The following is a 26,574-nucleotide window of genomic DNA, read 5'->3' as shown; positions in this document are numbered from 1 at the left end:
GCATCCTTATACAGAAATTTCATACCCTCATAATTATACTTTGCGCGGTTTTATTCGCCTTTACATTCGTAGCTCGTGTTTGCGCGCGCTTGAATTTAATACTCACCAATAGTGCTCACAAGTCTAGCGCTTATACTCTTTTAGCTAGCTTCAAATAACATACGATTTATGCAAAAGCAATTACATATGTAAGATAGAGCATTTCGTTACCAACTTTTCGCAACAAAATAATGAGCAAAAGAGACTGCGAAGAAAAAAAACTGTGAAATGTAAATACAAATTACGAACAGACAACAACGAAACAGCTACAATTCGCAAAATGACTGATTTGTGTATATATGCATCCCTAACGCCATCATCCTTTGATAAGGTGAACCAATTTAAACTTGGGAAACGAACGCCACCTCGCAAAAACAATTCTTTTAAATTCGTTTGACAGTAAGTATCTTACTATTAATCTAAACACCATTTATTTAAAAATAACAAAGCTTTCGTTTTTCACAATATGTGACGAAAACGTATGCAGATTATATATAAAAGAAAGAGTTAGCTCCGCCGGCAAAATATTTGAGCTTTTGGCCGTGACTGGACGATCAAACAAGTAAGCAACCTTAATCGGTTTGCTATTCGCTCTGGGTAGGAACATATGTTTTGGACAGAACTTGTGTTCGAAATGTCGAAACACGCAGTGAAGGCCTTAGGTTTTTTAAAACGTGCAAAAAATCCTTCACTGAAGTTGATATCCGCACCTCGCCTATATCCAGCTAAAATTAGAATACAACTCGCATGTTTGGATAAGAGCCTCCAAAATTTACTTAAAGGTCCTGGAACGCATACAGCGAGAGGCTCAGGTGGTCATCGGCGACGTGGTGCGTCCAGAACTCTCGATACTCTTGGCCATCGGCGTAATGCACACTTATGTTCAGGGCAAGTTTTCTTCGACAACAAAAGAGATATGTCATGGCTACACGACTTTGTAAGCGTTCTCATCCACTCGTCCTGAAGTTACCCACCGCACAGCATACCACCTCGTCTTGTCGTTTTCTAACCGCCTTTGAAACAACCTACCAGCAGTGGTGTTGTCTAAACGTTCATGTCTAACGTTCACAAACACTACTAGCTTCCTTCATTCTTCCCTTCGGATAACCCAAGCCACAGAAAAAAGAAAAGATATGTGCTTTATAGAATTTCAGATGCATATTGCATTTCTTAAGCCCAGAAACAATCTCTTTGTAAGGTATAAAAAAAATAAAACCATTTCAAGACAACAGTCAATTTGCTAATCACAAGTTTTTATGAAATTATAGATCATTTCTTTGCGAAGAAACAGAGGCTTGACCTTACGTTAAAGCTACACCAATAGTGGATAAGAATAGGATATCATTGATTCGGCATGAACTCGAATTGCAATGAATTGGTACGTGGTCGTATCTAATAGACAACAACGGGTTCTAACAATGTATATTCTTATTTCGTAATCGAGGGCTCTATGAGAGGCGATTAACGGTGCATTCTATTACGATTACCAATGTAATAGGTAAAGATGAATTCTAATTTGATTTATTCTGATAGGAAAGTGTGAACAGGCTAATTCTGGTGTATGGGTAACGGGCAATTTTTATACCACCTGTTGTGAAAGGTTACGACGGAATGTAATACAACACATTTTGTTATATAGCGGCGGGTGCTAATACGTCTCAGGCTAACAGCGAATTTCGGATTTTAATGTAATAGCAATATCTTAGTTAGCTGAACTTAGGCACATAAGAACCAATCACTTAAGATATGAATAGTTAAAGCTATATAACAAGCAATTCTATTGAAAACAAAAATCCGATTTTTTCTTTGGGTAGGCGGGAAATATTTTCCCCGTTTTTGTACAGGCATTACAGCAACGCCCATAGAATATACGGTCAAATTTTTGTGCATTTATCTTCTGTAGTTGATGAGCAATGAACAAAAGTCCATTTTTATATTGCTTTTGACAAATAGAGGTCTCCTCACTTTATGTTGTATTGTAGGCGTGTCCTTTGACCGATTTAGACCGTTTACAATATCATCATGTTTTCGGGAAGTTCCTATATGTCACCCAACTTTGAAGTCGATAATTTCATGTTTGCGGAGAATGTTTACAACGGATATTACACACACAAATATGCTTAAATCAATTTCATGACGACCAAGAGTATATATACTCTGTGGGGTCCTTGAAGCTTCCTTCTGGGCGTTGCAAACGTTTTAATAAAGTAAATATACCTGTCATACCTCGGTGCTAGGTACAATAAAATTTATAATTACTCAAGCCTTTAAAAAGGATACAAATACTGTTCACTACAAGGAAACATCTAGTTAACATGTCATAAATAAACGATGGCTTCATAAAATTACAGCTAAATAAGTTTCAAAGATAACGAAAGATTCTGGTCATTCAACCTAAAAGTATTCTCACCGTTCTTTTCTTCTCACTGTTCAATGACTCCCCCTGTTCATTGACTTTCTTTAAGGCTTGGAATTTGAATTTCATGTTTTTTTTTTTTTTTTAAATGCTAAATAGATGGAAATTTAAATACGTTTAATTTTCTTTGCTTTTTTTTTATGCTTGTTCTGTAAATGAAATGCAAACATTGTAGTTTTTCTATGATGATTGGATACCGTCGTCGTCACTCGAACGCATATCTATGCTGGAAAGTAGGAGTTTCGTTTTAATTTTATGTTCTCGTCAAAAAAGGAAAGAGAAATGAAGTTTAACGATATTCTGCAAGAATATGAAAATTGAATTTCATGTCAATTGAATTCTTCGAAAAAAAATTTTTTTTTACACTTGCAAACACAGACGAGCGAAAAGATTGCATTTGTCTGAATTCATTAACAACACCTTTGTGTGTAGGGGAAGAAATAACTTCAAAAATAATTTCGCGCTATATTGTAAAAGTAGAAAGAAGAAGGCGAACGGACGCATAATAACCATAAAAATAGTAGAGCAGGATAGATGAAGAAGAATAATCAGATTTGGTTTCGTTTATTTCGCTCCCAACAATAGCGATAGTAAAGAAAACTAGGTTAAATAAATACCAAAAAAAAAAAAAAATAATAATAAAAACAAGAAGAAAAATCCAAGTATTATAAGAATATCAACACATAAATTTTAGGGAAAACAGGGAAAGTAATGCTTGAATATACGCAAGCATGTGTGTATTTTGTGCAGAATAAGCAATCTGATTATCTTTTGACACATTATTATTCAAAGCCACTATATGTGGTAGCTGCAGAACTTCTACTAGTAGCGCCAATGGCGGGTTTTTACACGCTGTTGTGCAAAATTTTACAACATTCTTAGGTAATTAAAAGTAAAAAGCCCTTGCTATTAGAGGACAAAAAGAAGAAAAACTTAACAACCCAACTTTTTTAAAAAGGAGAAATTGTTGTAAAAGATAAATTACGATAAAAAAATGTTGTACCACCTTACAGAGGGGATTATATCAATCAGCATCTAAAACAAACATGAGACTGGCCGTTTTATTTACTTACGGTTCAATCGCCCCTATTATTACGAAAATCACATATTTTATAAAATGAGTGTGAATGAAAACTAGCCGGCGTTCTAAGAAACGAAATTTTAGAAATGGCATCAAACGCAGATTCGTTATGCCTCCGTTTTACCTGCCGACGCCAGAGATCGCGGAAAAACGGTTTAACAGGGAAACGCCACAATGAAAACATGCAATAGGGTATTCAAGCAGAGTATTCACGGAAAGCAAACTCGACTCACACGAGTTGAATTTCAATATTCAAGCAGACAAGGCCAGGTAAAAGCATTAAAAAGCGGTAACTTCAAGTCTCTATAATTAATTCATTTCTGAATAGACCTAAGAATTGTAAGCGTATTCCTTACCCGCCGGGTAGTTGACACACATATGTTCAATATAGGCATAAGGATTCTTTTAATTATGTATATATATATATATAATTATTCTTCTATTATATTCTATATTATATGTATGGAGATATAAAAGTCAAGCCCTTGACTTTTTCGTAAAGCAAATTCATGCTCCTACACTCCCCCCTCTACCGAGCTGAAGTGAAACTAGTGTTAAGAGAGAAGAGTGGAGCGATCGCTCCTTTACTTCATGTTTGGTCGCTTGTATCTACACTACCGATTATGATTAAAAAGAGCTCCGTGCCTGTCAAGCATTAAGAAAAAATAAAAATTGAATTGCAATAATCAACAGCAACAGCATCGCATGTTGTTCGTCTGATGTCGGCCCATGTAAATTTTTGTTCAAGCTACAGGTCTCAGTTTTTGGAACCTTTGGACCTGCTGGCGCAATTTTTGAACCCCTCATATAAAGAACACCGAAGTTCACATGGCAAAAAGGTATAATTTTCAATGCTTCATGAAGAAAATTATATCGTAATAGTAATTTAACATAAACATTTGGCTGTGCCAAATTTGGACCTTCTCGGCCTATTTTTTGGATCCTAGCCTGATAAGGATTTTAACAAAACTCGACCGTTTGTAGAACAGAATAGTCTAAGCTTTAATATGCAGTGACGAACATTGGTCCATAATAGTAATTCCATACAAAACCGAACTCTGCAAAATTTGGGCCATCTACGCCTATTTTTGGATCCTTCCCTATGTGAGGGTTGAATTTATATACTACATTCGGTTGCGTTTTGGGGCCGTTTCCCCACAAATACGCACATGAAAAATATGCCTTTACATATAATTTTTGTGTTCTATAATAAAAGCAAGAATTGTATTAGACAATGTGTCGGGTATTTAATGGTCGACCTTGCCCGTCTATAATGTTCTTACTTGTTCCTCATATCTTTTTGTGTTGGCATAATTTTTCTTCACGGGTTCACTCCCGTTCAAATTAAAATTTTAAGTTAAATACAACTCTGCTAGGATTTAATTTAAACTTTAGTAAACAGCAGTTTATAGTTCTGTACGTCTAATGTCCGCTAATGGGATTAGTTTGAAATTTTTTTGCGAGATTGTTCAAAAAAAAAACGGAAATCATATTTCGCTGGCGTCCCATGCTAGGTACCCAAGTGCGGAGAAAAATGAGTGAAAACGTTTATTTCGACTTCTCTGGCCTGTGCCATAAAGTTGAACTTCTAGTCAACGTCTTTCCGAGACCTTTCATCACTTTCTTCTTATGGAGGTTATACGGATCTACTTCGCCGTTTCCAGCGATTCATTATGGATTGAGCTGGAGGTCAGATGCCTATTCCAACTTCCTTTAAAATCTACTTGTTAGTCATGAAGTGTAAACTACGTTGTGCTGTGCTCAAACGAACGGGAGCAAAACTGTCGTCGTCGTTGCTTTTTTAGACAACTCTTTAATTTAGTTTTTATTTTTATAAAAAGCATTTCACTTACAAATGTTGGATGATGTACTACCTGCATGATTATCTGAGTGAGTAAGAATCGCTACTACCAAGGCAGTGTTCGCCGCTCCAAATCTCTTTGTAGTATAACTGCATGTGTATTCATATATAACTACATAAGGCATACACAGTATATACGTAACGTACATATACGCCTGCTAGTTGCTCAGCCGGTCTCTCTGGACCTGTGAAAAGCGGGAATCTCCATATTAAAGAAAGAAGGCGGAAACCTTTTACCGCACGGTTTCCCAAGTTCTCGAATTCAGAAAAATCAAAAAACTATTAGGTTCAACACTTCTAACCAAAAATCAAGTGAGCGAGCCGCTCACAGAGTTGCCTGCGATGTTTTGAAAAAGTGGTTGAGACGATCTTTGTAAATTTTCAGTACTAAAATCAACAAATTCATTGCAGTATTTAAATAAAAGCTTGTGATATATCCAAAAATCATCTCAGAAGCAGTTTAGCTTTCTTACTTGTTTTGAATTGTGACCATAAAGAGATGTATGTGAATGAATTTCGTTCAACCAAGACGAATATATTTTTTTAATTTACTATCAAATATCATTTCACATTACCTAACACTTCAATGAATTCATTATTTCATACTACACTTTATGATGTTTCAATATTTTCTTTTATTCTTCTGCTTTTTCTTTTAATTTTTTTTTTTTTGTGTGTTCTTCGCTAAATTACAATTGCAAACTTTATTTTTGCATAAAAATCCAGTTCTTTTCGCATGAAAAAAGTTTTTCATTTTTTTCTTGTGAGGAAAGCAAACAAAGCGAAAGAAACATAAATAAATACAAAAAAAATCAGACATAGAGAACACAGCACACAAACTGTGGCAAACAAGGCTAAAGAAAATAAATACACACATGCTTGTATATGTATGTGTACACGGTGATGTATTTGCGTTCGTATGAGTGTACAAATGTTTCCTTTGACTATGTGCATCGTTCAGTTGCTTTTACTAACTTTAAGCGTGTTTTGCCAGCAGGTATTACTAGCTGCCGCTGTTAAGCCAAATCTTCAAATCTACGTTATCCTCACAATAGTAAACCTGTACACAAATGTTTATATAATCTATCTGTATGCATGTACGTAAGCACGACTGTCTCTATTTTATATATTTATTTCTGTACATATATAAACATATACATGCACAATACATAGTTATTTATGCTTCATCATAATGTGCACTCAAGGAATATCTCACGTAAAAATTTGTTCTTGTTTGCCCCCAAACGTATACGATTCGCATTTATGCAAACTCACTTATATATCTTTCCGTATATGTGAATAATATGTATATATTGTAGACATATTATACATATTCCTGTTTTTATTTTTTGCTTTTTATAAAATTTGTATATATTTATGCATTCTAATGTGGATAGCAATGTAGCGTTTCTCTTCGAAAGGGGAGTGAAAAATTACACAAATTTTGTAAAACGTAAGAAAAATTTGGTTTTAATAAGAAGCTAACGTGTAATCTTTATTTTTGCATTAATAACTACTGCTGTCGATGCAATCACATATCTTAGACGATAAAATATGCTGAGCCAAAATTTTTTGGTGCTACGTTTTAATGATATTATTTCAGAAACATTTTTCAAACATTTGTTATATATATTCTTGAAGCGAACATAGATGTCATAGTGAGAATTATCTTAGCCTGAGAAACGGTAAACGTTTGCTTCTCGGTTTAGAAATGAAGTGTATGATTATAATGTTTTAATATTCATCTCCTACACATCTAAAAAAAAATAAATAAATAAAATTCACGCCTGTATGCTTCATTAATTAAGAGACGTAAAGGCTTGCTTACCACCTTTTCGATATGTGTACGAAATATGATTTTGTTTTTTACAGTATGCGTTTATGTTATAGATAAAGCAACTTTCAATTAAAAAAAAAAAGTAAATAAATAAATAAGTAGGAATACTAATGGGACAATGCTCACTATAAAATAGCCCACACCACTTTGTTTAAAAAACTAATGCACATTTTCACAACTTTTCAGAAAAAGGCTCCATAACGGAAGTGATCGAGGAAGTGATCCGATCCGAACCATTTTCAAAGCGTTCGTCTTTCGGCCAAAACATGTCACGTACTAAATTTCATTCAAATATCTCAAAAATTGTGACGTTTATGCTGAACACAGAAAAATAAGAGAGACAGGTGGACAGAAGGACAGACAAGCTTTAATCGCTTCATAGAGCGTCTAAGAGAGCGATTCTGCATCGATCGGTATTAAATAAATAAATTATTTAACATTGTTAACACTTTAATTAATAATAACTAGTAGGGCGCCATTTATATTTTCAATCGTGGCAGCATTAAGTGTTGTCAGGTGATATTTGAAGTTTCCACTGGAACTTGTAATATTTTTGACCACAACCTTTGCTAGAAAATTTTGTCCCTTGTATTGCATTGTTTACAGCGACTTGAACCAACTCGTCGAACTTTACATGACGAAACTTTTTATGATTCGACGGGAATTATGAAAACAAACACGCCGGGATCACCTGATTCACAATTTTGACAATTAAAAACTATCCCTAGCCACAATGAAACGCTATTCTAACAAGTTAAATCGCGGGCGCTATTCATTTAAAGCGGAAGCAATGAGAGACGTCCAAAATCAGTTTACTGTGCCAGCAAATGCTGATGATATGTGAAGACTGATATGGCAAGGCCGACATATGAGATACTGTGATACTGAGACAAGTGTAGGTATTTTGGGGAAGAACTGCACATGTAGCAACAGTGGCTTTGGAAGAGCGTAAAACGTCAACTCTGAATGGTACAAAATCTTTTATTTGGCGTAACTCTTTTCGAAATAAGGAAAATAAACTAACGCCGTTCGGTAACCCAGCACTATCGGCAACTTTTACTTCACGCTGCTTTTCAGTTACATCTTGGCCAGAATTATTATTGTACTAAGTAATGATGTTTATGGCTCTCGACAGCTTCCTGTGCTCTTCAAAATTTGTGTGGTTCTTCTTAAAGCTAATTCGGTTTAGGCGGTCAGAGAAACACTAGTAAAGAATTGTTTTTTGTATTAGATAGGCTTATGGACTGACAAGTAGACGCAAGGTCAGAAATTGATTAGTTCGGATAAAATGTTAGATGTGTGGAAGTTAGAAATAATCTTGGGTTACGGGACAAAAGATCAATGGAAGCAAATAGTAGTATCTGAAACAACACTAGTACAGTAGTAAAGTACACCTTTATTCTTGAATTTACGTGAAACATGGCGATGTATTTAATGTTTGTGGATGAACGAATATAAAAACTAAGAAACAATCAGTTCTTCGAAAAATGGCTCTACAAAATGTCTAAAAATTATGACTGTTGGATAACATGTTCTAAAGCAGACAAATGGCATATTTTAGGGAGAATAGTTTTGCAAGTGTAAAGACAATCACGCATTAGTGTGAAACCCAAAATGAAATATCAGGCGAATGGTAATGAATAGAATAATATTTGATGCATCCATCACCAATGTAAACGTAAATTATTGACGTACACTTGTGCACACAAACATAACGCACATGCATGATTGAATACTAGTAAATATTTGTTTAATGAAATGAAATTATGTGCGTGTGTATGTCTGCGTATTTTTGTAATGATTGCATATATGCACATGCAATGTACTTCTTTCTAACAATTCGAGTTCGTAAGACGCACGCTAACCAAAACAGGAAAAGTGGTTCTTCCCACCCATTCTTCCAGTTATTAATAAGTTTTTCTTTAGCAAGTAAAACTAACGCGCTTAACATAATGAACGCATTTACATCCTGCATTATTTCTATCACTCAAATGCCGACATATCAATTTCATAAGGTTTTTACTGCACCAATGCAGTGCAAAGTATATGTTCAACAGCACATAAACACGCATAACCAGGTTATACATTTCAGGACATTTGTGTGCATGATGCGCGATGCATACACGTTCATTGCTTGCATTGGTTCAAATGTTCGAATTCTCTCTTGCGTTATCCAATGTCTTCACTTAAACCGATTGACACGAAATGCTTTTCTTACTCTTGGCGCCATATCAAGTGAGTACCGTGCTTGTAAAAAGATGTTAATTGGTTTTTTGTAGAAAAATTGATAAATATTACACAGGACGCGAGTAGACTTTTTAGTTGTGATACGAATAGACTTTTTACTTGAGGACTTTAGGTAGATCCATCTTTGGTATATCGATCGATTCAGTATCATTTTCTAAATCGATTTAAGATTGTCTGTCCCTCCACTTCTGTCCGTGTATTTTTGTGCTCCAGCTATTGATCGCAATTTGTTAAATTTTCGAATATTGATGAAACTTGGTACTGTGGTGGGTTTTGGTCTAAAGGTGAACGCTATGAAAAATGGTTACAACTGGAGCACTATTTCCATTTATCCCCATATAACGATTTGTTAATAAAAAGCAATTGCATCAGAAAATTTCCCGACGAATAGTGCGTACTAGTAATATTTCGTCATCCCAAATTGGCGTGAAAACTTCTGATCGGATGAGGGAATTTTTTGAACCCCTTGGCATATAACCTTTCCTGCAGAAACTATATCTATCTATATATAGTAAAAAGCCTAAATTTGTAATGCTTTTTAATGAAAATTAATAGTAATAATTTGATGTAAAAATTAACCTTACCGAGTTTGGGCCGCGTAAGTCTTTTTTTTAAATCTCGATCCCTATAAGGATTCTGGTGAAAAACAAATCGTTATATGCCAAAAGAGCTATTTTTTAATATCTATTGATGAAAATGAATGTGCTTAGATAATTATTCATAGGGAATTTGGATAACATAGGTGTGCTTTTTATATCGCGCTATGTATAGAGACTTCAATGGAAGTAAGCCCTTCTATAACGCTAAGGTTTAATTTGTAGATTGCTATGACGGGAACATAATACACATATGCCAAAAATGCTACAAATAGAACGTAATTGTTAATGAGATACATGAAGAAAATTACACAAGCAATTTTGAAATGTCGAACCGTAAATGGATCTAAGCCCAATCAACTTATTTATTTTTATTAGCGTTAATACATCTAGGTGCGCCATTCGAGTTGCAACCGTGTATCTTTGACTTTGCGTCTGTTAACCGCTATTGCTAGACTTTTTTGCAATAATACATCGTTCAATTTGTTCAATTGACCTTGCTAGACATCTGCTGTAATAGTTTCATTTGGTTTTAGCAGCTCGTAATAAATTAGACTTCGCTGATCCCACCACATGCACAGCAAATTTTATGTCCACGAATATTCCACTTCATAACAAGCCAAGCTCTTTTTTTGCCTACCAAGCAATTAAATCACGATATTAAATTATTTCGAAAAGGCATTTTCGATTAATTCGCATAGTAGTCGTTTTCTATCGTCTGGGACCTTTTCCATCGCATGTAAACTTCTAGAAACAGTGGTTTCATCAGCTGCTTTTTGTCCAGCGAGTCTGACAATTCATTGTCATCGAACATATTTGGCCCCATTGACATCAAAATAATCATTTGAAGCTTTGAAGCCAAAACCTACAATTGGGATATGACTATATTAAGGAATATAAAAATCAAACGTAAATCTGACTTTAGAGTATAGAAATAATAGAACTGAGGGAAATAATAAATTTAAAACCAATAAATACCCTATAGTGGGACACCAGCTCACTTAATATAGTTATTCGTATAAAAAGTTGATAATATCTCAAAAATTGCGAGGAATAGGTTGGACACAAGAAAGTAAGACCGGAAAACAACCTTAGAAAGAAGAAGGAAAGATGGGTCTACTTCAAATCTTTTCCATGCACTGCAAATAGTGTAGGGTAAAAACCCTAATCCATTTAATTTAATTTGCTGCACGGCAGCACCTATCATCATGTATGATAAAGCTATGCCTTAAAAAACCAAGCGTAATCTACATATGAATTAAGTGAATGAAATAGGTATGCTGTATATGAATCTTGGTATTTACAAAGTTCAATATTTTGTGAAGGCTTAACATTTTACCTACACTGCTTATCTACTCTTGCACTTCATGATTTTTTGATGTACCTGCAATTGAGATACTTCACGACCTCAATCAGTTACAATTCCATCTTAATCAGTTACAATTTCAATTATTTTACTCTTATCAGCCATCCTATCCATCCTCAGCGATAACAAGCAGATGGAATAAATACAGACGCCGAGCAAATGCAATCTACCATCTCTCTGTCGTTTATTTTACGGTATTGTCACTCCATTATGAAAACATTTAAGCGAATTGCTATCGAAATATCAAATCAAATATTCATAGACTCTGAGTTGTGTAATATTTTAACAAATACACGCATATGTACGTATATGTAAGTAAATTAATGCATACGATGCTTGTTCTTCTCATTATTGGGACAATTTCCGAGTGTTATTATTATATATACATACATATATATTTATGGTGAAGAGATATACAAATATGTCATGTATATGTTTGCTGCTGCAAGGGTAAGTGGCTGCGTCAATAGCCATTTTAACGCGACTCATTTTAGGCCAGCAATGATATGTGACAAACGGTAACAATAGAGAAATACATATGTATTAACGTATATGTAAATATGTGCAATTGGGTGTGTATGTGTGCCTTAACTTATATATACCCGGGATTATAATCGTAACTGTATTGGTTGCATAAATAATCATAACACAAATGTGTGATAATAATACATGTGCGGTAATGTTGCATCTTGTCATAAATATTCCTACCATATATGTATTCGTATTCCACATTTGCATACACACATATACCTGGTTATATATTATATTATCATCTGTGATGTGTTATTGGCTGGTGTCGGTGATAGTGTTAAAACTCAAGAGTCAATTTAATCCATAAAACAAATGAGGTCATGCAAAATTATTAAAATGGATTTAATGGTGAATTAAACATGCACACCCACCCGCCCTTCTGCAAATACACATAAACCCACGCACACACATACACAACAATATACACCAATACATTTATAGGAATAAAATCCCATACGATGTGTGAGTAATATTTTCATACGGCAGACACAAATTGGCTTTATTATCTTTATGCATAAGTCAGAGTTGCCTCCGTATGTTGCACATAAAAAAATTAACTCCTAATTATTAATTCTGCTCAAAATTCATATACAGTCACGTTTTTTTCTCATACACATGCACGCCCATAAACTACAGCCTCCGCTAACATAGAGATGTTGAAAGAGTAGGAGAGAGAGAAAGAGAGAGAGAAATGAAAAGTTGTCTCTTGTGTAATTTCATCTCTCTAACTTTAAAAGTTTTTCTTGTATTTTTCCGTTACTTTGATTTTTGAGAAAATAAGAATTAATAATTTTCACACGTCCCTTGTTTTCAAGAATGAAAAAATCAAACCAATACAGAAAAAAATAGAAGCAAGTACGAGCTACTACTGTTTACTTTAAAATCTTACCATGTTCTAATGAATGTGCGGTCTCTTGTTGTTTCATTTTTTATCTTCATTGCACTAGAAAATCGTTGCTATGTACGGCAAACAATATGTACGGCAAAGTACAGACAATTTTGTATTACAAATAGATATTTCATTATCAATATCATCGTGATGGTCTTCATTAGTGTTATGGCTATCATCATCACCATAATAATTATCATCATTATCATTGTTGTCCAATTTTCAACTATTGTGTGTGCGGTTAAAAAGTCATTATAATCGAGAAACATTTGCTGTTGTTGTTGCATTGACACCTAAGTTTTGTGGTATATATAGCGTTTAGAAACTTTAATAGCATCCACGTTGGCCTAACATCTGTTTGATTGAAGACTCTTTTCTACATGTTTATATACTTCAGGAATTTCCTCACGTCACGTATCGTTTGGCAGCTCAAGGGGGATGACAAGATTATTTAGTTAGTGCTAATAGCATGTAAAGTATTTATTTTGGCGAATTAAGGAAAACTAACATAACGCATTCTCAGTATTCAATTGGAGTAAATTGAAGTTTTACAATTCTTTTTCATAGTGTTATAATCATTATAATTTACACCACTTGTGCTACAGGGTATATTAACTTAGTGCGGTCGTATGTAGCAGGCAGAAGGGCTTAAGGCACACCCACTTTTTATTACACCGTTCGATTCAGAATCAGTATCTCAAATGATCTAAGCCTGTCTCTCCGTCTGATGTCTGTCTCTCCATGTAAATTTGTGTTCAAGCTAGAGGTCGCAATTTTTGAGATACCTTGATAAAATTTGGTACCACGACGTGTTTTCGCCAAGGACGAACGCTATTGAAGATATTTCGAATCAGTCCACATTTTCGATCACTCTCCATAAAACGCCATATTCTAAAACTCGTTATAAGGACAAAAATTATAATTTTCAAAATTTGTCGACAAAAGTGGCTAAGTAATAGTAATTCGGCATTCTAAATTGGTATAAAAACTTTGGATTGGCTGGGGCAATTTTTGAACTCCCTCTCATATCACCTACGCCTGTTTTTGGATCCTGCCCTATCTAAGGGTTGAATTTGTGCTACATTAGATTGCGCTTTGGGCCCGCTTCCCCATAAGTACGCACAGAACTAATATGCCTTTATGTATAAACACTTGTATTAAGATATTTTTTTATAAGAGAAAAAGGGAGAAAAATAATTAACAGTTAGTTGATATATTTTCTAATTTTTTGACATCAAAAGGGAAGCCCGTTTGTAAGCGTAAAGATCGAATTTTTGATATTTTCTATTCTAGTACTTGTGACGCATACAGGCAAAGAAAATTGTTATGTATTAACTATTTGAAATCTTTGCTATGTTGTTGTTGCAAGTACAAGCAGACCATACTTTATTGTAAGTAGCTTTGCATATCCATATCTCTCTAGTTTTTATCTTATGAATTATTACATGCAAAGCCAAACTCCAAATTACCGTTATATTGCTTCCCATTTGAATTCATTTTTGTTAAAAACTTTTCGCACAAAACTTGTAAGTCTCGTTATAGGAGCGGCAAAACAAAAAAAAAAAAAAGACAGAAGCCGCCGTAGCAACAGTAATTCTAATCTGTTTATCTACAAGATAAGCACTGACAAAGTAACTTTGCCATAAAATCAAAACTTTCCGGCTTGTGTTGTGTAGGGCAAACGTACACATGTACAGAGAAATCTATGCAGTGAAAAGAACCTTAGGGCGAATTTTAGATACCCGTCTCACAAAAGAAAGAAAAGCAAAAAAGAATAAGCAAAAGTCCATTTATATGAACGTTAGTTAAAGCACTAAAATCATTGCAGAAGATCGGCAGTTATTGAAGAACACATTATGAAATTTGATATTTTTGTCCTCGAGATTAAGTGCGGTTTTCATCTGTTATGCAGGATTTTCATTCTTTGAATGTCCTCAGTCTTTAGATCTAGCTTATAATATTAAATCATGAGCGCAGGGTCTTTATTTCTTATTTCAAACTTTGTTTTCATCACTTTAGTGACTATACCATTACTTTCTACAAGGACATATGCTTAAGTTTTACAAAAGTTTGCCGTAATTTGTATTCTTGCAGACGTCGGGCTTAAGTATAAAAAGGTTTTTGGATTACCACAGAAACACCCACTCTCTGAAGTCCATCATGTAGCTATACCATTAGAATACCTTTTCGATTATTGTTGATGTTTTCATAGTAGGTATATAAATATGCTTAAGGATGTTGTAGAAAATAAATTCATATATGTTTCATATATGATGGTGTCGGCATTTTTTAAAAAAATGTTTTTCTGTTTTTTGTTTTTAGAGAACAAGCCAAGGCAGGCATCTAAGAAATACGTTATTATCGCTATGAAAGCATCGTCGTCGTCGTCATCATCATCACCATCGCTATCGCCATCAGCAGGAAAGCCAGTACCAGCATTCGTTCGAAAAGCATTATTTGAAATTTTGGGTCTAACTCAACAGCAGCAGCAACAACAAGAGCATCATGAGCATATGGAGTTGAGCCAAATCGAGTTGATCTATCGTGCTGAGGGTAATGCAAATTTGGTGCTTGCGTTGCCGCAATTTAAAAAAGTTTTACGTTTGCCAAAAATGCAACAAAATCAACAGCAACAACAACAACCTTATCAAGAAAGTAAGCATCAAGAGCAACAACAACAGCAACAGCAACCGGAATTGGCTTCAACTACCGGCCATCATTTAAACCAAAAAGGTTAGTATTCGTACACATACACGTGCACTTTAGACTTACAAAAGCCAACAAACACCCATCAGACACAATATAAATACATGCAAACATACAACTTTGGTTTCAACTTCAGCAGTCCTAGTGTTTCAAGTACACGAAATATCTCATTCCCTGGTTGTTGTGGAGAAAGAGGTGTCCGGTTTTTTTTTTTTTCTCTTTTTTTTTGCTTGGTATATGGTTTTCGTTATTGTCTCTACTGTTGTTACATTATTAAGGTTACGCCTCGGAAATTCATTTCATCTACAATATAGTTTGTGACTATTTACGTTTTGCTGCTGTCGTAACTTCAAATTATTATCCAAGGAATGTGTTTATTTCATTCATTTTATATAAATTTTAGTATGCTTGTGCTTCATGTATTTGAGAGTGCGTTTGTCATTTTGCAAGTGTCCACAACCATATGTTTATCTGACTTACAATTTACAATACATTTTATGTACATTTTACATATTACACGTAGAGAAAAACGGTAGGTTTCTCAAATAGAAAAACAGAATACGTTGTTAAGTTGCTATTCAAATATACCCGGTATTACGACAGATCTATCTTTAAATAGATAATAAGGTAGTTAATTCGTCAAGTATTCGTAAGGAAATAAATAACTTACATAAGTCAAAGTTAACAAGACTTCTGCACTTGCCTAGTACGATTGAAATACTTTAAAAAGAGAGATTTGAATATAGGTTACGCTTTCTTGGCTTTTCTACTGGTATCTAGCGAAGATAGTATGGAAAATCCCATTAGTATGTTTAGGCGACGTGATCATATTGAGATTCCAATACCTCTATAGGCGACTTATTCAACTAGCTATCCCTGCTATATGAATTGTGGTGTAAATGCTTTCCACTGGTTTGGGGAACATCTCCAGGCAGAGCATAGCGAATAAAAGACGCACGATCGTATTTTACAAGAAGTACATGGCGATAATGAAGTACGTAAATCAGAAATATAATCATGGACTGTAATCGAATCATCCCTTGCCTTCCAGGTTCAGAATTTAAACTTTTCTTTATTTTTTTACCAGTAGATAAGAAAAAATGCTATACCTTAGGGATAAATGGATCAAATTGATACACTATTGACAAACGTGAGGAAGTCGGTACCTTTCATTTGAAAGCATAATGACAGGTTAGAACTCATGACTTACATGAGTTACTTTATAAGTTAGACATAAGATTCATTTTGAAGGGCTTGCTTAATCCGGCTGAAATAAACAATGAGAATTGAGGTCGGAACCGACATTTCTTCAAAATGAAGGATAAGGAATTTTTAAGTGACCATGTCTGGTAGACAATACGTGTACTGATTATTAGGCAAAGACTAAGGTGAAAGGTTCTGTACACATTGTAAGAACTAGAACACATTGCCGGAGTTCGCTCTCCGGCGACACAGGGGTTTTTACATAAAAATTTATATATCTTGCCTGACCATCCACTTTCCACCGAATCTACCCGTATGATTAATTGGGAATCCAACAATATCCGGAATGAAGCATTAGCGTTCACTTTATTAACAATCACATATCCACAAGATCATAAGACCTAACACTTTGCTATCCTTTTAGGATTCTTTAGATCTTATTTCAATTTACACGTATTGTTTAAATAATTCTTCACAATATCATTTAGAGAGAAACTTTCCGTTCTCCCATTCTCTTCGGTGGCCTTTGCCTTTCGGATACTCGAACGCTTTTAAAGCCGTAAGCAGACCTTATTTTCAACGTGAAGTTAACTCGTTTCTTAATCTAACCGTAAAAGGTATCTTCCTCGCTCTCACTCGCTCTCTCTTGTAAAGTCAGCTATTTCTTTAGCGCGCCAGGAAACCTCAAAAAATACGCGCTTTAGCTTGTGTAGGCACTGGGAAAATTTTTTGCTGACAAACGATGATACGTTTTAATTGTAATGATTACGTAATTCTTCAATATAATTAATCAAAGCGAAAAATTAAGTTTCAAATGTAGAGGGAACAATAAGTGAAAAGTGACTGACTGAACGAGTAACCGAATTGAACTCGCTCATTATTCGATAAAAAACTGACCGAATAAAAGATAAGAATTGCAAAATACTTAATCATACTTTTTGCTTTGGCTATTAAAAGTAATACTGACAGTCAAAAGTTCAATCAAATTTTTAAAACTTCAAAAAACTTTCAAATAAAGGTCATTTTGTTGACCAAAACCAAAAAGGTTGTATGTAACAATATAAAATACATTATACGTATATACATTATACATCTACTTACTGAAACGATTTTCAGATATTTAAGACAGCCTAGAAGATATGCTATGAATTGATGATCGATTCAAGTTATGCTGTAAACCTTACGGTCGGCCACAGTCATTGGCCAACTATTAACTCTTTTCCAGTTTTTGATATTTTCACTCCTACATTATGTTAATGTGTTTTATTTGTTTATTTATTAATCTTCCTTATGATTTTCTTTGATATATTATTCTTTATTTTATTCCATTTTTCTAATTTTTTTCTCAGTGCTTTTACTTTGTCGCTAATTCATTTGTTTAACTGTTTACAATACTTCGTGTGTTTTTATTTTTGGCTTTTCATTTTAACAGCACATAGTGCTACTACTGAAAGTGATGTTGACGGTGATAGTAGTGGTGAATTTTTGACAATGGAACACTTTGTGGCATATATCGGTATTATACGTTGTCTTCTGGGAAATGAGTTTATATATGAAGCGGATGCTGTAGACTTGCCAAACCCCAGCGCCAGGCATTGGATAAATCAGCATATCAAGCTACATAGACCAGGTATTTATGTACATGTACGTGTATAAGTTATACAAGTTAAGTATTAAAGAAAACGGAAAAGAAAATAAAAATTTTCAATTTTTCTACACGAAAGTCTCACAGGATTCCTGAACTGTCCTAGCACCACTAATATTATTATTTTATTATGGTCATAAAGCAAATAGAAAAATGAACGATAGTAAAGGAATTCTAAATACATTTGGGTAAAAGAATTGCAAAATAGTTTAATGTAGTAGTGTATGCATGTGTTTATGGTATGTACTGGGAGACAAGTTTTTGCAAATTCAAGCTTTTTTTGCAAGCACTTATTACTATTTAGAATTTAATCTCCATAAATTCACCCATATTGTTTACAGTGCGTTTCTCGGGTGAAGGAACGAACGAGTCACCTTCAGACACAATAAATGCAATCAATCAGAAAATTCCATTTTAGTTTCTTCTCTTCAAAATTTGCTTTTGACTTTCTTTGTGGCATCTGTAAAATTTGAAAAAAAACCTTTTTTTGCAAAACAAAATGAACAGAAAATATGATGGAAGCTAAAAACTAATATCGAGGAAACAATCACTTTATATGCAAAAATTTTCCCTATAAAGCCTCTTTTTACTGTGCATACCTTTTATCAACAATTCCCAGAACATCGTGAATGCTGGGATTGCATTCCTCAGTTGCTATGCTTCTCACTTTGTTGAGAAAAAGGAATTTTTTTATTTTTGGAGAGTTGTTAAATTTCCTTTCAAAAATTAATGTTAATAAATTTATTTATATTATTTATTTAACTTTTTTATTTCTGTCATTTTTTAGCATAATTTCTATTGTTACATTTTGTAATATTTTTATAGCATATTTATGGGCTTGAAATTTAATACTGTTTTTGATGTTTATTTTGTATACTTTTTCTTTTCCTCTCTCAGTTAAACGTTTGGACAAAGGGTTTTTTGGTTCTTCTGGTTTGCTGTTACCAGATGCTACCCAACTGCCGGTCGAGTTCGATATTTTATTTTCAAATTTACAGGTAAATATGGAGTTTTCAATGTGTTTATGATGTACATAGTAAAAAAAGAAAAAAAAAAACTACTTCAGTTGCTGGTAAAACTAGAAGCTATCGTTTTTTACAACATTTCTAATGCTTAACCAATACAGTTGTTGGTGGCGGTAAATGCCGTGTAGGTTTTTATGATTTCTTACTTTTTCGTTTTGCCGCTTTCCAAATAGGTCCTTCTGTGTGTGCATCAGCGACCAGTGTTGTTATTTCCTGCCAACACAATAAATCATCCAAGTAATTTCTTTCGTTTTCATTTATATTGCTCTAGTGTACATTTTAAGTTTATATATGCGGTCGGAACGGCTTTCGACTCTTACGGAGTCTCTTTCTGCATTTTTTTATATTCTTTATGTACATATTTGCCATAAATATGTGGATGCCCAGACACTTTGTTGCTTGTTATACATACCACTAACAACTACAGAGACCAATTGATTTTGCCACTTAAGGAAATGTAAATGAAAATTTATTGCTTGAATAGAAGCATTTTTATTAAAAAGTTATTAAATTAATTGGCAATTCTAACAATGATCTTTTGACCCGAATGAGATAATAAATGAAAAGCAGATGTAGTAAATCTTAAATTACATAGGCACAGTTATAGCCGTGAAAGGCTTTTAAAACAAAGCGAACTGTCGAATTAAAGTTTCACAGTGCATCTAGGAAACTAGATAAGAAAATGACACATTTTCGAACCTAACTTTATTCCTCAAAATAATCTCCTTTAAGATTGACCAAATTACTTCTTTAATATCTCAGCGGCTTCTTCAGCCACGAGGTTTCAGTTTCTGCAATGACCTCATCATTCGCTTCAAATCTTTTTCTCTTGAACATTCTTTTTCAATTTGCAATCAAGTAATAATCGTTAGTGTCGAATATGGAAAATGCGATGGTTGGAGCAGGAGTTCAGATGTTAACTATATAATTTTTTAGGGTAATTAGGTAGGGAACGTGTTATAAAAAAAAGTGAAACAATATGCTAATGTTAAATGACGTCCAACGAACACCAAATACATTTTTCAACCTTTTTTTATAATTTCGATAGCTCTAATGTTAATTTATAGCTTTTAAATAAATATATATGTATATATATATATATTGCTTTTAAATATGAGCCATCTTTTATTGATTTTCGATCATAATGCTGCTTTTTTACAAAACAATTTTTGCCTGCCATAGAAATTGGAATCAAACTCAGACACGTATGCTGTAGAAATAAAACCGAAACAGGGCTGGTTATGGGATATTTATGACATTAACAATTTAAGCGGTAAAAAGCGTGAAACAGCAGCACCTACAACGCATGTCCAACAACAATGTGGAATGCAAGGTTTACCTAAAGTATCATTGCCATCTCGAGCACCGACAAGTTGGCATGACAACCGTGATGATGATATAAAATCTTTCTCGCAGGACATCAGGTGCCGCTATTGCAGTATGCAACTTTTAAAGGTAATTGCTATAAATAACATTATTATTCGGAGGTTTGCCTTTAGTTGTCCAAAAAAAAATTTTTTTTCAAAAGTCAATTCAATAAATTTTTATTCTAATCAGGGCAGCGAGCGATGTGCTAATTATTATTTTTTTTTTTTACTTCCTTTCTAACAGCTGTAGATCAAACGTAATATATGTGTGTTTTCCGTTAAGTTATGTACATCCGTCTATCCGCTCGTAATGTAGTTTTTCTGGTCACTTATCTATTTGGATGTTAATCTATTCATTAACGTAGTAGTCTTGTTTCCAGATTCCTTGCCTGTTTATCTTTTTTGTCTTCAATCTACTAATTTTTCGCCCATGCGCTTAAAAACCATTAAGTTCTAAAAGCTGAGAAAAATCTTGAAACATTTTTTAGACGTTCTAACCCATCTCCAATTAATTAAAGGAGCATCGAATTCCTTTCAAAACAAATATTTTGTTCTTATTTGCTATCCATATATTTGATTTTCCTCCGATTTCATCGTCGTCTTCTTTCATTTCTTCCATTTCTTTCATAATTGTCTTACAGTTAAAACAAGAGAAAATCCGTCAACTAAGCCATTATTGCCCGATTAATTTGTTTTCCGGGTATGTATTGAGTTTTGTATATCCTCGACCAAAAATATTGGTTTTCGTTTTATGTTTTATTTCATATGTATATATGTTATTGTACAATTTGTTCTCTCTTTTATCTCTTGCAGTTAACATTGTGTGTAAAAAAATTTAAAGAAATTTTTTTACGATTTATTTACTGAAAAATTTTCTTTCCAGTGTTCCTGACAAAATGTTTAATGCTTTGCAGGCATTGTTCGAATGCCCACAAAATAACCTACGCATATATCGTAATGGCCAACTAATTTATGATGATCATCTCAGTGGAAATTGCAGTATTGAACAAGTTTTTCCAAGGTAAGCAAATATATTTTCTTATTTACAAATTTTTGATTTTCTGAAAACTATTTAAAAGTACGTAAAACCAATTCTTCTTCACGAATTATTATCCAGTGTTCCGTAAGACTTTTTAATGTATCTCTTAACTTTATTTATTTTTTAATTATTTCCCCTTCATTGCTTTCTAAATCATGTTTGACCAACCAATAGTTTGATATGTATTTAAATACCTGTCTGCAGGAAAATAGGAAAAGAATAAAATAAAAACAATACAGAGAAAAACGATAAATAATGAAAATAAATTTTATAAGCACATACACACAATCACATGTGTACATGTGTACGAAACCAGGGTTAACGAAAATAGGAAAACCAACAAAAAGGGGAAAAAAAGAAGCAAATTGCATTTACTCCTTTCGTTATGTCCCTGCTGAATTGCGGCAGAAGTCACACTGGATGGACACACTTAGTGAAGCTTCAAGGCTTTCAGCTAAACTCTTCATTCTCCCCAAATAGCAAAGGAATCCAATGAAAGAACATTAAATAATAAAATAAATTGTTACTCTAAAGACCACATAGGAAAACCAACATTAAAACTTTTAAACACACACTCAAACAAACAAACATGCTCTTACTCGTTCTGAAAATTTTGCTGAAATTTTCGTATTTTTACCATGAAATCCTTTAGTGACAAACTACAGATTATAAAACATTTGCTGGTAACGTGTCTGTTAAGGGACTACAGTCAAGAAATTACCCCAACTAAAGATGATAATAGCAAAGCTAATACAATAACTGTTAGTTGCGTTGATGCAGCTACTATTGCTAGTAAGTTGCACTCAACTGCAACCTTAACAGATTGCCGGACAATGTTCAAGTGTGAGAATCTTATAAAACAAAGGCTCCAAAAGAGAATAACGAACGCGGACACCATCACTACCACCACCATTACCTTCACCACCACCACATTGTTGCCAACCATAATAACCAGCTCAAGCATGTCAACAGAGCAGACGGCGTCAACGGCAACAACGGCTACAACAATATCCTTTTCTGTAAGCCCCGAACAACATCAAAATGACAGCCAAACGGAAATGCTATGCTTACCGAAAAATTGTATCTTGCAAAAAATTTTGCATTTACAACTATTGGCTAAGGTGAGTAAAGCTCTGTAGAGAATCCACATTTTTCACACATTTATATAAAATACTCCAAAAAAAAAAAATTCTTTGTTGTAAGTTATTTAAGAAGTTTAATACAGGTTTTAATTCATAATTCCAGTATATAAGGGGTATTCATTGCCTAATTTAAGGCAGTAATTATAATTCTTTTTAATTGTAATATATTTGGCTTTTTTTTGTTTAATATTACACAATTTTATGGCCTACTTTTGGGTTAAAAAAAAAATGCAAGTGTAATTTTTAATGGGCAGAACGGCATAAAATGCTTTATCGAAAAAAATCTTTCTCTTCGTATACTATTCTTCGAATAACTATTCTACGCGAAAACCTTCGAGTCTTTAGAACGGTGGTAAACAAATTTGAATTTTGATCTCATAAAAATAAATTTATGTTATCCCTTAATTCCACTTCTGATTAATGATATTTGCAACAGTCTAACTTGATTAGTAGGTGAAACACTCTAGTGAACTCGGCACTGATTATGAGATGGCAATAAGACATAAGATGATAAATGAAAATTTATAGAAAGACAACAAAATAGCTTTGAGAGCTCTCCCCTTTAACCCTTTGTCTTTTAAGTAATTTAGAGATTGTTCATGTTCGCCAAGTCGGATACACTACAAAATTACTTTAAAAAAAACAAAAATAATATTTCAACCGCCTGTTTGTCCATTAAAAAACATCAAGAAGACGTCAAAAATTTCCTATCATCAAATGCCAGTATAAGAAGATAATTTATTACCTAATTTAAAGCCAGGACCACGGTTTTCGATATCGAATGCATATCTAATTCGACATGATTCTTAATGGTGTCGTTTTACGAGTTAATACAACGTAAGCGGTGTCGAATTGAAAAGTGTTCCAATCGAGGTATAATCAATGTTGTGCTTATACCATTATCAGTATGTGAATGACGCACACATAGGTGTGTAAATAAACACGAAAGAGAAGAAGAAAGTAAATAATCAAACAAGCAAAAGAATAGTCGAAAATTATTTTTAATGTGTATACATACACTTTAATTATATGTTTATAATCCTTCAGTTCTTCTTTTAGAATTTTTAAAATATTTTTTTTGTTCCTTTTTTTATACCCTTTTATTCTATTGCATCAGAAAATAAAAGTGTCAAAAATAATTATTTGCTTTGCCAATAATTTTGGAATTTTTGTAATTAACGAAAACAGGCAGCCCTTGTATCTAGTAATTGTATCAAATTTGTGCTTTTCATAATAATATTTTACTCTCTTATTTATGCCCTAACTAGTTCGCCTGTCTGTCCGCCTTCTTTTCTCGTATTCAAACTGTGTGTCGCAAATTTTGTAGGTATTTTTCTGAAGCTTAGTACGTGTTATTGTTTCAGAACGATCGCTATTAAAAATGATTGAGATCATCGAACTTTCTCGAAAACTTCTAATATAACAGCTAATTTTGAAAGGTCGTTGTTTAAATAATGGTGTGGGTATTTAATTGTGAGCCTTGTCCCCGAGGTCGAAAATTTCGTTCATTCGGTACTAAGAACAATTCATGCCAACTACTATAAATTCACTTTTCGATACACCAACTCGACAATCGACAACTATAAAGCCAATCGTAACAATTACGATCGTGATTACTGAACAGCAAACCGGCCCGAGCAATTATAAGTCTTCTTAAAGCTTTCTTTTCATAAGTTTATATATAAATGCAAACTATGTCCATTTTTCATGGCCTACCTTTAAGTTAAAAATGAAAAATTGATGCTCACATTCCTATGGACACAACGGCACACCCTCCTAATAAACAGAATAGCTTTCAAAAGAAGGAGAAAATCTTTTGTAATAATTGTTTACTATTAAAACTTGAACAGAATAATTTTTGCGAGTCAAAACGAGTATTTACTTACTATACTTTCATGAGCCATAACAAAAATAACTCAATGAATAGAATAGATATTAAGATATCAAGCTGATCAATGGTTTTTTTTTTGCAACATTAATACTTTTCACTTTTCATCTATTGCATAAAAAGGAAAGAGACGAAGAAGCGATGCATATGAAAAATTCCAGTGAAAGATATAACACGTTTGAAAAACCGTTTCCTGAAAATGATTGCGATAAAGTGATTTTCATTTAAGAAAAATACCCTTAGATAGCTCACCTTCCACCAGCATATCATCCAATTTTAAACTTTTCCAGCTTATCTGACTCGTTCCATTTTTGTGATTTTCACTGCGTGTTTTTTTAGAAAAATTTCGCGTACATGCTAAGGCAGCAGTATGCAAAAAAATTTGCCAAAACCTATGGAGATTTGCGTACGTTACTTAAAAAATTTAAAGACAATCATCAGCGTATAGCACTGACACAACTTACGCCAGAGGAAGAATATCTGTTGGCTGCTACTGCTTTAGATTGTTCCATTATGATAACATTCAAAGAATTAAAGAAGGCAGCAGACGCAGCAGAGAGGTAAAAAGTTTATTTTCCATTCGTTTCTTTTCATCTTCAAGCTTCTGTGTCTTCTTCTTTTTCGTTACAGTTCCTCGAATAGCCCTTTTGTGGTAGATTTATCGGCATATGATTGTAAATTTTCAACGAAAATCGCCTTATTGGACTTGGATCCAAAGCCTGACAGTCATTTCGCGAAATATTATCAGCAAACTGAGGAAATTTTAAATCTCTTCAAAACTTAAAGGTAAAAATAAGGTGCAATTTCTAAACGCAATAATTTTGTAGAAAAACTACGTATAATAATTTTTTTAACGGAGCTTAACATACTTTGACTTTAGTTGCAAGGGTTTACTTGTTTCATAAGCATTTAAATATACTACCATGTTCAAAGAGTAAAACTAGTTTAATTTTTTATTTTTTACATCTATTTATTATCCTGAATCTCTATTTCGTCGCCTTCGACGTAATTATCGAAGTTAAATAATATTTCTTGTTAACAGTGTGGTAAAAGGACTTTGCAGCGCGCAACACCATCGATTAAACTGTTCATTCCGGATCGTATTCAAGTCTTCTTTTTGCTCGCAGCATTACACGTATTAACACCTTGTATTTTCGCAATCTCCGCCTTATCGATAATTATACACACGCACTATATTTGTTATCCTTAGCAGACCAGCAGCAAAGATGCTGTACTTAGGTCTCATGTTTTAATAAGCTATGTATGTAAGTAACTGGATAATTTCTTTATTACTGTCTTAGAACTTTACGGTGTGTAAGAAAAGGGCAGAGGATTTCGTATGACTTTCTCCTATCGTATGAATAATTTTATTAAGCCGCACTCTTAGCTTGCTCGATTGTTTTCGCCAAGATTACTTCAGAAATCACTATGAAATAATTCAAGCGAGTTCACCGTTTATGGATCATGGATAAAATAAAAAGGAGTAAATTATCTATACACTATTCCTTAAACTTAATTATCTGTATAAATTATGTTTATATTAATAAAAATCAAGTTTAGAAATAAATTTTAAATGTAAGCAATTATAATAATTTCTAATTACGGCACCTGTTACAAACTGTGCATTAGCACTTGTAGAAGTGTGTCATTTGTCGCTGGTTGTTTTGTTTTTCTCTTCTTTTCGTATTTTGGTATG

At 33.6% G+C, this 26,574-nt stretch overlaps 1 protein-coding gene across 1 annotated transcript in view; it reads left to right on the top strand.

The window, feature by feature from the left end:
- The window catches only part of LOC119636583 (inositol-pentakisphosphate 2-kinase), a 100,588-nt gene that overhangs the window by 691 nt on the left and 73,323 nt on the right, over nt 1-26,574 (top strand). The window contains exons 2-10 of the mRNA XM_038032021.1: nt 15,186-15,596; nt 18,205-18,402; nt 19,315-19,415; nt 20,625-20,897; nt 21,451-21,509; nt 21,693-21,830; nt 22,501-22,969; nt 25,218-25,438; nt 25,509-25,664. Of these exons, the coding sequence (XP_037887949.1) occupies nt 15,230-15,596; nt 18,205-18,402; nt 19,315-19,415; nt 20,625-20,897; nt 21,451-21,509; nt 21,693-21,830; nt 22,501-22,969; nt 25,218-25,438; nt 25,509-25,662 (1,980 nt within the window). The 5' untranslated portion in view covers nt 15,186-15,229 and the 3' untranslated portion in view covers nt 25,663-25,664. The remainder of the gene's footprint in view (nt 1-15,185; nt 15,597-18,204; nt 18,403-19,314; nt 19,416-20,624; nt 20,898-21,450; nt 21,510-21,692; nt 21,831-22,500; nt 22,970-25,217; nt 25,439-25,508; nt 25,665-26,574) is intronic.

This window comes from Glossina fuscipes, unplaced genomic scaffold (genome assembly GCF_014805625.2).
Source record: "Glossina fuscipes isolate IAEA_lab_2018 unplaced genomic scaffold, Yale_Gfus_2 28, whole genome shotgun sequence".
NCBI lineage: Eukaryota > Metazoa > Arthropoda > Insecta > Diptera > Glossinidae > Glossina > Glossina fuscipes.
The sequence above is the reverse complement of the archived record's forward strand: the minus strand, read 5'-3'. Positions and strand labels throughout refer to the sequence as shown.